At 55.9% G+C, this 12,257-nt stretch overlaps 1 protein-coding gene across 5 annotated transcripts in view; it reads right to left on the bottom strand.

The window, feature by feature from the left end:
- Positions 1-5: 5 nt before the first annotated feature.
- Positions 6-12,257, bottom strand: part of ulk1 (unc-51 like autophagy activating kinase 1) — a 37,265-nt gene continuing 25,013 nt past the window's right edge. For 4 of the 5 annotated variants that reach the window (XM_033043925.1, XM_033043922.1, XM_033043923.1 and 1 more), the window contains 7 exons: positions 9,880-10,026; positions 8,155-8,333; positions 7,296-7,480; positions 5,721-5,839; positions 4,814-4,971; positions 4,412-4,550; positions 2,263-2,776 (listed from right to left, as the gene is read on the bottom strand). In XM_033043925.1, coding sequence (XP_032899816.1) covers positions 2,694-2,776; positions 4,412-4,550; positions 4,814-4,971; positions 5,721-5,839; positions 7,296-7,480; positions 8,155-8,333; positions 9,880-10,026 — 1,010 coding nt within the window. In that variant the 3' untranslated portion in view covers positions 2,263-2,693. Of the gene's footprint in view, positions 28-2,262; positions 2,777-4,411; positions 4,551-4,813; positions 4,972-5,720; positions 5,840-7,295; positions 7,481-8,154; positions 8,334-9,879; positions 10,027-12,257 lie in introns of those variants that run through there. The other variant, XR_004415755.1, reaches the window with a different exon arrangement.

Below are 12,257 nucleotides of genomic sequence, written 5' to 3'. Positions count from 1 at the left end.
ACCATAACTCAGCGGGTCAGGCAGCATCTGTGGAGAACATGGACAGATGACGTTTCAGGTCAGGACCCTTTTCCAGTCGGAAAGGGCTTCACCCGAAACGTCACCTATCCATGTTCTCCACAGATGCTGCCTGACCCGCTGAGTTACTCCAGCACTTTGCGTTTTGCTCAAGGCTCCAGCATCTGCAGTTCGTTGCGGGCACAAGGAATTGCAGGTACAGTTTTGCAACAACAAAAAAAGACAGAGTGCGAGAGGGAGGAACTCGGCGGGTCAGGCGGCATCTGTGGAGGGAATGGAAGGGCAACGTTTCAGGGTGGGGTTGTTTGTGCCTCTGGGGTGGGATCCTGCCTCGCAGCGACTCTGCGCAGCCAGCAGAGGGCAGCCCCGCTCCATCCAACTCCACCACCGACTGCATCCCACTGTAGCTGTTGGATCTAAAGTTCCCTTTAGGCTGCTGTGGGTCAGGAATATCAGTGGGGACTGGACCATTGAACAGTACAGCACAGGAACAGGCCCTTCGGCCCACAATGTCCGTGCTGGACATGACACCAAGTTAGACTAATCCCCTCTGCCTGTATGTGATCCGTATCCCTCCATTCCCTGCATATCCATGTGCCTGTCTAAAAGCCTCTTAAACACCACGATCGTATCTGCCTCCACCCCCACCCCTGGCAGCACGTTCCAGGCACCCACCACCCTCTGTGTAAATAAAACCTGCCCCACACATCTCCTTTATACTTTGCCCTTTGTGATATGGCTGTGACTCCCAGATAGTGGGCACTGGTCAGTGTGACACCCACGTGGCAAATACCCACATAGCAGCAGCAGCAGCAGCAGCAGCAACGTCTCACTGAGCTGAGAGTGAGAGGGAGAGTGAGAGGGTAATCTCCCCCCCTCAGCCCTCCCTCTCCCCACTCCCCCACCCCCAAATATCCAGCATTTTAACAAAACCCACACAACACTGACCCGGGTCCACCTGAATGGTTCTAATTTCCAAGCTAAACATGGCCACATCTACAGGCTGGGACAGTGGGAGGGGAGGTGGGGTGGGGGGGGCTGGGGGCTTGTGTCGGGGGCCGTGACGCTCAGTATCGATGCCGTCCCACTGCTTCAACAGGCAACAAATACACTGACAGAAAATAACTTCCACACCGAGGGGCTGCTCCAATCCCGCTGCAAGCCGCTGGCAGCGGCATCTCATTGGTATATCTGTGTATATATATAAATACAAGGTGGACACAAGATGCTGGAGTAACTCAGTGGAACAGGCGGCATCGCTGGAGAGAAGGAATGGGTCGAGACCCTTCTTCAGTCTTGCTATCTTTCATTCATTTGTTCTATGTCTCTCGTCTCCCTCTCCCCTGACTCTGTCTGAACAAGGGTCTCGAGCCGAGACATCACCCGTTCCTTCTCTCCAGAGATGCTGCCTGTCCCGCTGAGTTACTCCAGCACTTCGTGTCTGTGTTTAAACCAGCATCTGCAGTTCCTTCCTACACACACACACACACACACACATATATATATATACACACACACACATGTACACACACACACACACACACACACACACACGTACACACACACACACACATATATATATATATTCTCGTACACACACATGTACATACACACACGTACACACACACACACACTGTGGCGAATCTTCAAGTATTAAAGGGATAGTGTAAGGAAATCATTAGTTGACAAATTCATAAACTCCAAATTGTTGCAACGGCACCAATGCATTCAGTGCATCCTCGCCCACATGCATTTGATCCCAGCACGCATTCGCAATCTTGCTTCGCCCACGTGTGCCGGGGTGGAGTACACGCACACGTACATGTACACGGGGACAAAGCCAGGGGCGTGGGGTGGGTGCAGGAGGCATGATTGTCCTCGCTCCAGCATCAAACCGTGTAAGATTGGGGGGGGGGGGGGGGGGGGGGGGGGGGGATGGGGTTAGGAGAGATAGATCAGCCATGATTGAATGGCGGAGTAGACTTGATGGGCCGAATGGCCTAATTCTACTCCTATAACGTGAACATGTGAACCAAGATTAAACATAACGTGCACCTTCAATTCCTGGGTTAGCGTGTGCTGCATGCATGTGCTGCATGCGTGTGCTGTATGCGTGTGCTGTATGCGTGTGCTGCATGCGTGTGCTGTATGCGTGTGCTGCATGCGTGTGCGACTAACACATTTGAGTAAAAGTGGGGAAAGTGCTTCAAGGCAGAGTTTTGAAGTGAAACAAATAATGAAAGTTGGGGGGGAGGGGGAGCGGGGGGGGAGGGGGAGCGGGGGGAGGGGGATGTGTGTGTCACACAGACCTGCATCAGTGGCCACACTCTGCGCTTCTCTGCATTCATTGCAGGTGACGGCATCAGCAGCCTTGCAGCCCAGTGCAGCGCCAGAGAGAGCGAGCGAGCGATCTGTCACCGTCCCTCTCCCCACCGCCCACACACGTGTGCTGCCTGTAACCGGCCCGGCGCCACCACACGCACACGCCACACGCACATGCCGGTAATCCGTGTGTGTGTGCGCGTGCAGCCGAGATTTCAGTCGCAAAACACGCACACGCACGAACACACACACGCGGTCCCTCCTGTGAGAGACAGATAGAGAGAGTGACGGGGGTGAGGAGGGGGGGGAGAGGGGGGGGGGGGGGGAGGGGAGAGCTCCAGACGGTTTGCTGGTCACCGCTGCTCCACCGGGAAGGGTTCGCTACCACACAGCTCCAGGTGTAGCGCCCACAGCCGCCGTTCAATGTACTGCTTGTCTGCAAAACATCGACACATCTCCTGTTAAACACAGCCCTGATAAGGTCACAGAGTCCAGAACCAGGGGTCACAGTTTAAGAATAAGGGGTCGGCCATTTAGGACTGAGATGAGGAAAACGTTTTCACCCAGAGAGTTGTGAATCTGTGGAATTCTCTGCCTCAGAAGGCAGTGGAGGCCAATTCACTGGATGTTTTCAAAGGAGAGTTAGATTTAGCTCTTAGGGCTAACGGAATCATGGATATGGGGAATAAGCAGGAACGGGGTACTGATTGTGGATGATCAGCCATGATCATATTGAATGGCGGTGCAGGCTTGAAAGGCCGAATGGCCTCCTCCTGCACCTACTGCCTATGTTTCTATAAGCTCCAGGAGCCGAATTAGGCCCATCTGATCTACTCCACCATTCAATCTTAGCTTCAGCCAGAGGGTGGTGAATCTGTGGAATTCTTTGCCACAGACGGCTGTGGAGGTCAAGTCAGTGGATGTATTTAAAGCAGAGATAGATAGATTCTTGGTTAGTACGGGTGTCAGGGGTTATGGGGAGAAGGCAGGAGAATGGGGTTAGGAGGGAGAGATAGATACAATACAATACAATACAATACAATTCAATTTATTGTCATTTGGACCCCGTGAGGTCCAAACGAAATGCCGTTTCTGCAGCCATACATTACAACAAATAGACCCAAGACACAACATATTTTACATAAACATCCATCACCTCGCTGTGATGGAAGGCCAAAAAAACTTCTCTCTCCACTGCACTCTCCCCCCCCATGTCAGAGTCAAAGTCCAAGCCCCCGGCGGGCGATGGCGAATTGTCCCGTGGCCATTAAACCACGCCGGGTAATGCAAGTTCGCGCACCGGGTTCTAGATGTTAGAGCCCCCGGCGTGCGCTCGCAGCCCGCCGCCATTCCAAGCCGCGCGGGGCGGTGCTGTAAGGCCCCGCTCCAGGAGCTCTTCAACCCCGCAACTCGGGCGGGAGAAGTCGCCGTTGCGGAAGCCCCGAAAAGCGGTCACCCAGCGGGGACCCGCGGGCTCCCGGTGTCACCGTCCGCCAAACCCGCAGTTGCAGCCACCGAATCTCCAGGGGTCGGGCCGCAGCAGCGTCCACCACAGCTCCACCCGCTCTGGACTCGGCCAGCTCCGCGACGGTGAGGTGAGTTCGGCACTGGAGTCCCCGGTCTTCCTGTTGGAGGCCGCTCCTCGTTGCAGCCCCAACGACAACGGAGACCCGACAAAGAAAAGGTCGGGTCTCCCGTGCAGGGAGAGATTTAAAAGTTTCCCCCTCCCCCCCACACCACCCCCACCCCCCCACACACATACCCCAACAAAAATAACAAAAACTACATTAAAACATAGACATAAAATAATAAAAACGCAGACGGACTGCAGAGGCCGCTGCTGGCGAGAGCCGCGCTGCCTACCGGGATACCGAGATCAGCCGTGATTGAATGGTGGAGTAGACTCGATGGGCTGAATGGCCTAATTCTACTCCTATAACTTGTGAACGTGAGAGGGGAGGGGGGAGCAGTGGGGGAGGGGCTGTGGGGGAGGGGCTGTGGGGGAGGGGCTGTGGGGGGAGGTGCTGTGGGGGGGGAGGGGCGGTGGGGGGGGGGGGCACGTTGGGCTTACACTTGGTGATGTTGGAGACGTCTCTGTGGTCGGTGAGGATCTGTGCCAGCCCCTCCATCAGCAGCAGCGCCTTGTGGTAACGCCGGCGGCAATCCTGCCCCCCTTGCCGGAACATCTCGTCCAGCGCCGCCGCCTGCACCTGCCGCCGGCAGAGAACACACGTCAACACACAGCAGCACGCGTCAACACGCGGCCACATGTGGCAACACACGCGGCAACACACGGCAGCACGCGTCAACACACGCGTCAACACACGCGGCAACACACGCCCACACGTGGCAACACATGCCCGAGAACCACAGGTCACACACACTCCACGCCACCCTCTCACCACACCAGGGGACAGACAGATGGACGGGCGCGCACACGCACACGCACAGGGGGGGGGGGGGGGTGATGTACCATGTGCATGGTGTGTGTGTAGATGAGTTTCTCGGCAGCGATGCTACTGATTCTGTCCATCAGCTGCTGTTTGTCCACAAAGAAGCGATGGAGGCTGAGGGTGAGAGACCGACACAGAGACACACACGTCCGGTAGTGTTCGTTCAGCTTCCTCACCACTGTGGAGACACACACGTTACACACGTTACCCACACACGTTACACCCACACACAGGCAATGGCAGCGCTAGCTCTGGGGAGTGTTGTAGAGCAGAGGGATGTAGGAGTTACGCCCAGTCCACACTGACCAGCGATCACCTGTTCACACTAGTTCTATGTTATCCCACTTTCTCATCTACTCCCAGCACACTGGGGACAATTTACAGAGGGCAAGCGGCACGGTGGTGCAGCAGGTAGAGCTGCTGCCTCACAGCGCCAGAGACCCGGGTTCCATCCTGGCTACGGGTGCTGTCTGTACGGAGTTTGTACGTTCTCCCTGTGACCTGCGTGGGTTTTCTCCGGATGCTCCAGTCTCCTCCCACACTCCAAAGACGTGCAGGTCTGTAGGTTAATTGGCTTCTGTAAATTGTCCCTATTGTTTCGTTTAGTTTAGAGATACAGCGCAGAAACAGGCCCTTCGGCCCATCGAGTCCGCACCGACCAGCGATCCCCGCACACTTACACTATCCCACACACAATGGGGGAGAGGGGGAGAGAGCGGTGGGGGGAGGGGGAGGGGGGGGGGGAGGAGAGGGAGGGGGGGAGGGAGAGGGGGTGGGGGGAGAGAGGGAGAGGGGGGGAGAGGGGAGGGGAGAGGGAGGGAGAGGGGGTGGGGGGGAGAGAGGGAGTAGGGGGGGAGAGGGGAGGGGAGAGGTGAGGGAGAGGGGGTGGGGGGAGAGGGAGGGAGGGAGGGGGGAGGTGGAGCTGACCCTGTTTGACGGTGTGGTTGGGGTAGAGCCGGCCCTGGGTGATCTGCCTCTTGCTGAGGTGCAGGGCGGTGGACAGCAGCTCCGCCACCTTCATGGTCAGCACCAGCTGCTCGGCAAAGCTGCAAAACACCAGCCGGTAAAGTGTTGGTACGGAACCGTGCCCCCCCCCCACACACACACCCACAACACACACAACTACCCCCCCAACACCGGCATGTTCTACCTCCCCCCCCACACCTACCCCCCCCCCCCCCCCCCCCCCCGCCACAACTTACCCCCCCCGGCACTCAGCGTGTTACCCCCACTCCACCCGCTCCCCCCCGCCCCTCCCCCCAACCCGCTCCCTGCCCCCCCCCACCTTTCACAGCAGTGAGCCTGTACCCCTCCCTCACCCCGCGACCCCCCCCGTCCCGTACCCCAACTCTGCACGGTGCCGCGGGTTTCATTGCCGTGCCCCGATACACAGCGGCGACATTCTGGCCGGCTGCGCGTGTGTTTATACGTTTATACGAGGACGCCACTCAAATGTTGGTTTAAATCAAAGGTAAACACAAAATGCTGGAATCCAGCATCACTCCAGCATTGTTTGTCTACCTGTACGAGGACACACACAGGTGTGTGTGTACATGTGTGTGTGTGTGTGTGTACACGTGTGTGTGTACGTGTGTGTGTACGTGTGTGTGTGTGTGTACATGTGTGTGTACGTGTGTGTGTGTGTGTGTACATGTGTACGTGTGTGTGTGTACGTGTGTGTGCGTGTGTGTGTGTACATGTGTGTGTGTGTGTACGTGTGTGTGTACACGTGTGTGTGTACGTGTGTGTGTGTGTGTACGTGTGTGTGTGTGTGTACATGTGTGTGTACGTGTGTGTGTGTACATGTGTGCGTGTACGTGTGTGCGTGTACGTGTGTGTGTACGTGTGTGTGCGTGTGTGTACGTGTGTGTGTGTGTACGTGTGTGTGTGTGAGTGTACATGTGTGTGTACGTGTGTGTGTGTGTGTACGTGTGTGTGTGTACGTGTGTGTGTGTGTGTACGTGTGTGTGTATGTGTGTGTGTACGTGTGTGTGTGTGTGTACGTGTGTGTGTGTGTACGTGTGTGTGTATATATATATGTGTGTGTGTGTACATGTGTGTGTGTACGTGTGTGTGTGTGTACGTGTGTGTGTGTGTGTGTACGTGTGTGTGTATGAGTGTACATGTGTGTGTGTACGTGTGTGTGTACGTGTGTGTGTGTACGTGTGTGTGTGTACGTGTGTGTGTGTACGTGTGTGTGTGTGTACGTGTCTGTGTGTACGTGTGTGTGTACGTGTGTGTGTGTACATGTGTGCGTGTACGTGCGTGTGTGTGTGCGTGTGTGTACGTGTGTGTGTGTACGTGCGTATGTGTGTATTTGTACGTGTGTGTGTACACATGTGTGTGTGACCTCACTACCACTCCTTGATGTGAGTGTGAGCATGCGAGTGAGTGAGAGCGAGCGTGTGTATGAGTGAGAGCGAGCGTGTGTGTGAGTGTGAGCATGTGAGTGAGTGTGCGCTGATCGGGTGAATACTGCGCAGCGACCCCCCCCCCCCTCACCTCCACTCGCGGCGTAGCGTGCTGATCTGGTCCACCAGCTGGGCGCTGGGCTGCAGTGGTGCAGGCGTGACGTGCGTCTGGGACGTGGTGCAGGGGGGGTGAGGGTGACCGCTGCCCATCTCCATCACGCAGTGGACGAAGGCGAGTGTGAAGCGCAGGTTCCTCACCGTGTCCGCGTGCTCCTGCTGCGGGCGAGAGGGGACGTCGGTGAGCGGGGACGGATAGAACGCGGCACCCGCGCAGGTACAGCAATGCAGATACAGCGCCCACACACGGCACCCGTGCAGCAACACCACCGTCGCATTTCTCAGTTGCTACCGCAACCCTACTGATTGGGGGAGGGGGGGAAGCATCCTAATCCCTGGGGGAGAGACCCCTGACCCTGGGGCCATCCCCGGCTGAGGGAGTGTTTTTGGACGTTACAGCCTGCAGTGTAACAGGGGTCAAACGTCCACTCACTGAGTGATGGATGAGCTGAGGACCAGTTTGGAGACCCCCCTCTGCACTCGGCCCGAGGCACCATCGCATCCAGCATCGAGCATCGGCCCACACAGAGATTGACAGATTGTTGATTAGTGCGGGTGTCGGGGGTTATGGGGAGAAGGCAGGAGAATGGGGTTAGGAGGGAGAGATAGATCAGCCGTGATTGAATGACAGAGTAGACTCGATGGGCCGAATGGCCTAATTCTACTCACTTCTGATCTTATAACTCTCTGTAGAAGGATCTTGACCGGAATCGTCACCTATCCATGTTCTCCACAGATGCTGCCTGACCCGCTGTTACTCCAGCACTCTGTGCCCGCAGACATATTACAGGTTGTTGCTTTGAATCTACACCAGCGGGTAAAAGTGCGCGTACCTCCATCAGAGTTTCCTCGGGCAGCTCCGGGGCCTCGAAGGTGACGGCGGTCTCCACGCTGGCGCGCGTGGTCTCGGGGAACGAGTACCGGAGGCCAGGTGAATCCCCGCACATCCCCCCGGGGGGGCCGGCACTAGGACCACACGACCCCACCGAGCTGATCCAAGCCGATGATCCAACTACAGACACAAGAGCATGGGGTAGAGAACAGGGTCAGTCAGCGTCACCTGTACCCCAGGTGAGTACCCCCCCCCACCCCCACCCCTCTCCCCCACCCCCTCCCCACCCCCACCCCCGGGAAGACTAGGACCATTCGAATGGGTCGGCTGGGCTTGTACTCACTGGAACTTAGAAGGATGAGAAGGGATCTTGTAGAAACATATACAATTCTCAAAGGATTGGACAGGCTGGATGCAGGAATAATGTTCCCCATGTTGGGGGGGTCCAGAACCAGGGGTCACACAGTTTAAAAATAAGGGGTCAGCCATTTAGGACTGAGATGAGGAAAAATGTTTCCACCCAGAGAGTTGTGAATCTGTGGAATTCTCTGCCACTGAAGGCAGTGGAGGCCAATTCACTGGATGTATTCAAGAGAGAGTTGGATATAGCTCTTGGGGCTAACGGAATCAAGGGATATGGGGAGAAAGCAGGAACGGGGTACTGATTGGGGATGATCAGCCTTGATCGCATTTAATGGTGGTGCTGGCTCGAAGGGCCGAATGGCCTACTCCTGCACCTATTTTTCTATGTTTCTGTGGCGCAGCGGGTAGAGCTGCTGCCTCACTGCGCCAGAGACCCGGGTATGATCCCGACATAGGGTGCTGTCTGTGTGGAGTTTGCACGTTCTCCCCGTGACCTGCGTGGGTTTTCTCCGAGTGCTCTGGTTTCCTCCCACACGCCAAAGACGTGCAGGTTTGTAGGTTAATTGGGACTAGCGTGCAGGGAGTGGGTGGGAAAGTAAGAAAACATAGAACTAGTGTGAACGGGTCGGTATGGATTCGATGGGCCGAAGGGCCCATTTCTCTACAAACAGTAAACGGTGGAAGATCGCAGAGGGTCAGGCAGCATCTGTGGAGGGAATGGACAGGTGATGTTTCAGTTCGAGACCCTTCTTCTAAGAGAGGTTGGGGCGGGACATAGCCTGGCAAGTGATAGGTGGATACAGGGGAGGGGGTGTTGAGTCCAAGCCTATTTCTATGCTTCATCTTAAAACCATTCATTCCTGAAAAAACCCTAAAATGATCAGCAGTGTGTCGGGAGTGGATGGGAAAGTGAGAAAACAGAGAACTATTGTGAGCAGGTGATCGCTGGTCGGTGTGGACTCGGTGGGCTGAAGGACTTGTTTGGTTTAGTTTAGAGATACAGCGTGGAATCAGGCCCTTCGGCCCACCGAGTCCGTGCCGACCAGCGATCCCCGCACACTAACACTATCCTACTCACACCAGGGACAATTTACATTTACGCCAAGCCAATTAATCTACAAACCTGCACGTCTTTGGGATGTGGGAGGAAACCGGAGCGCCCGGAGAAAACCCACGCAGGTCACGGGGAGAACGTGCAAACTCCGTACAGACAGCGCCCATAGTCAGGATGGAACCCGGGTCTCTGGCGCTGTGAGGCAGCAGCTCTACCCGCTGCGCCACCGTGCCAGCCGGTTTCCATGCTTAACCTCTATGTAAAACTGAAATTATTAACACACATGAGGTATGAAGGATGAGACGGTACCTGAGAACATGCGTGTGCGTGTGTCGGCGTGTGGCGTGGAGCCGCTGGGCGGTGACCCCACCGTGAAGAGCGTGGGGGCGGGGCTGCAGCAGCGAGTGAACTCTGACCCCTTGGCCACTTGGCCACCACTGGACAACACCACCAACCCTGTGGACAGAAGGACAGGGGGGGGGGCTAATGTTATCCCACTTTTTAAAGAAAGGTGGGAGAGAGAAAATGGGGAATTATAGACCAATTAGCCTGACATCGGTGGTGGGGAAGATGCTGGAGTCAATCATAAAAGATGAGATAGTCGAACATTTGGATAGCAGTAACAGGATCGGTCCGAGTCAGCATGGATTTACGAAGGGGACATCATGCTTGACTAATCTTCTGGAATTTTTTGAAGATGTAACTGGGAAAATGGACAAGGGAGAGCCAGTGGATGTAGTGTACCTGGACTTTCAGAAAGCATTTGATAAGGTCCCACATAGGAGATTAGTGGGCAAAATTAGGGCACATGGTATTGGGGGTAGAGTGCTGACATGGATAGAGAAGTGGTTGGCAGACAGGAAACAAAGAGTAGGGATTAACGGGTCCCTTTCAGAATGGCAGGCAGTGACTAGTGGGGTACGGCAAGGCTCGGTGCTGGGACCGCAGCTATTTACAATATACATCAATGATTTGGATGAAGGGATTCAAAGTAACATTTATCAAATTTGCAGATGACACAAAGCTGGGTGGCAGTGTGAACTGTGAGGAGGATGCTATCAGAATGCAGGGTGACTTGGACAGGTTGAGGGAGTGGGCAGATGCATGGCAGATGAAGTTTAAGAAGGATGAGAGGGAATCTCATTGAAACATATAAGATTGTTAAGGGTTTGGACACGCTAGAGGCAGGAAACATGTTCCCGATGTTGGGGGAGTCCAGAACCAGGGGCCACAGTTTTAGAATAAGGGGTAAGCCATTTAGAACGGAGACGAGAGTTGTGAGTCTGTGGAATTCTCCCCCCGAGAAACAGACACTCCTACACGGGAGAGAGGGGGAGAAGGGAAGAGGGAGAGGGGGGGAGAGGAGGGGAAAGGGAGGGGAGGGGAAAGGGAGGGGAGGGGAAAGGGAGGGGAGGGGAAAGGGAGGGGAGGGGAAAGGGAGGGGAGGGGAAAGGGAGGGGAGGGGAAAGGGAGGGGAGGGGAGAGGGAGGGGAGGGGAAAGGGAGGGGAGGGGAAAGGGAGGGGAGGGGAAAGGGAGGGGAGGGGAAAGGGAGGGGAGGGGAGAGGGAGGGGAGGGGAAAGGGAGGGGAGGGGAAAGGGAGGGGAGGGGGAGGGGAGAGGGAGGGGAGGGGAAAGGGAGGGGAGGGGAAAGGGAGGGGAGGGGAAAGGGAGGGGAGGGGAAAGGGAGGGGAGGGGAAAGGGAGGGGAGGGGAGAGGGAGGGGAGGGGAAAGGGAGGGGAGGGGAGAGGGAGGGGAGGGGAAAGGGAGGGGAGGGGAAAGGGAGGGGAGGGGAGAGGGAGGGGAGGGGAGAGGGAGGGGAGGGGAAAGGGAGGGGAGGTTTCTGTGCAGAGGGCGAGGGCAGGTGCAGGTTGTAACTGCAGCTCTGCATGTGTGATGTACGGTGTTGTGTGTGTGTGTGTGATGTACGGTGTTGCGTGTGTGATGTACGGTGTTGCGTGTGTGATGTACGGTGTTGCGTGTGTGATGTACGGTGTTCCGTGTGTGATGTACGGTGTTGCGTGTGTGATGTACGGTGTTGCGTGTGTGATGTGTACGATGTTGCGTGTGTGATGTACGGTGTTCCGTGTGTGATGTACGGTGTTGCGTGTGTGTGTGATGTACGGTGTTGCGTGTGTGATGTACGGTGTTGCGTGTGTGATGTACGGTGTTGCGTGTGTGATGTGTACGGTGTTGCGTGTGTGATGTACGGTGTTGCGTGTGTGATGTACGGTGTTGCGTGTGTGATGTACGGTGTTGCATGTGTGTGTGATGTACGGTGTTGCGTGTGTGATGTGTACGGTGTTGCGTGTGTGATGTACGGTGTTGCGTGTGCTCTGCGCGGTGTTGCGTGTGTGTGTGATGTACGGTGTTGCGTGTGTGATGTACGGTGTTGCGTGTGTGTGTGATGTGCGGTGTTGCGTGTGTGATGTACGGTGTTCCGTGTGTGATGTTCGGTGTTGCGTGTGTGTGTGATGTGTGGTGTTGCGTGTGTGATGTACGGTGTTGCGTGTGTGATTTGTGGTGTTGCGTGTGCTCTGCGCGGTGTTGCGTGTGTGTGTGATGTACGGTGTTGCGTGTGTGATGTACGGTGTTGCGTGTGTGTGTGATGTGCGGTGTTGCGTGTGTGATGTACGGTGTTGCGTGTGTGATGTACGGTGTGCGTGTGTGTGTGATGTGCGGTGTTGCGT

This window comes from Amblyraja radiata, chromosome 25 (genome assembly GCF_010909765.2).
Source record: "Amblyraja radiata isolate CabotCenter1 chromosome 25, sAmbRad1.1.pri, whole genome shotgun sequence".
Lineage (NCBI taxonomy): Eukaryota > Metazoa > Chordata > Chondrichthyes > Rajiformes > Rajidae > Amblyraja > Amblyraja radiata.
The sequence above is the reverse complement of the archived record's forward strand: the minus strand, read 5'-3'. Positions and strand labels throughout refer to the sequence as shown.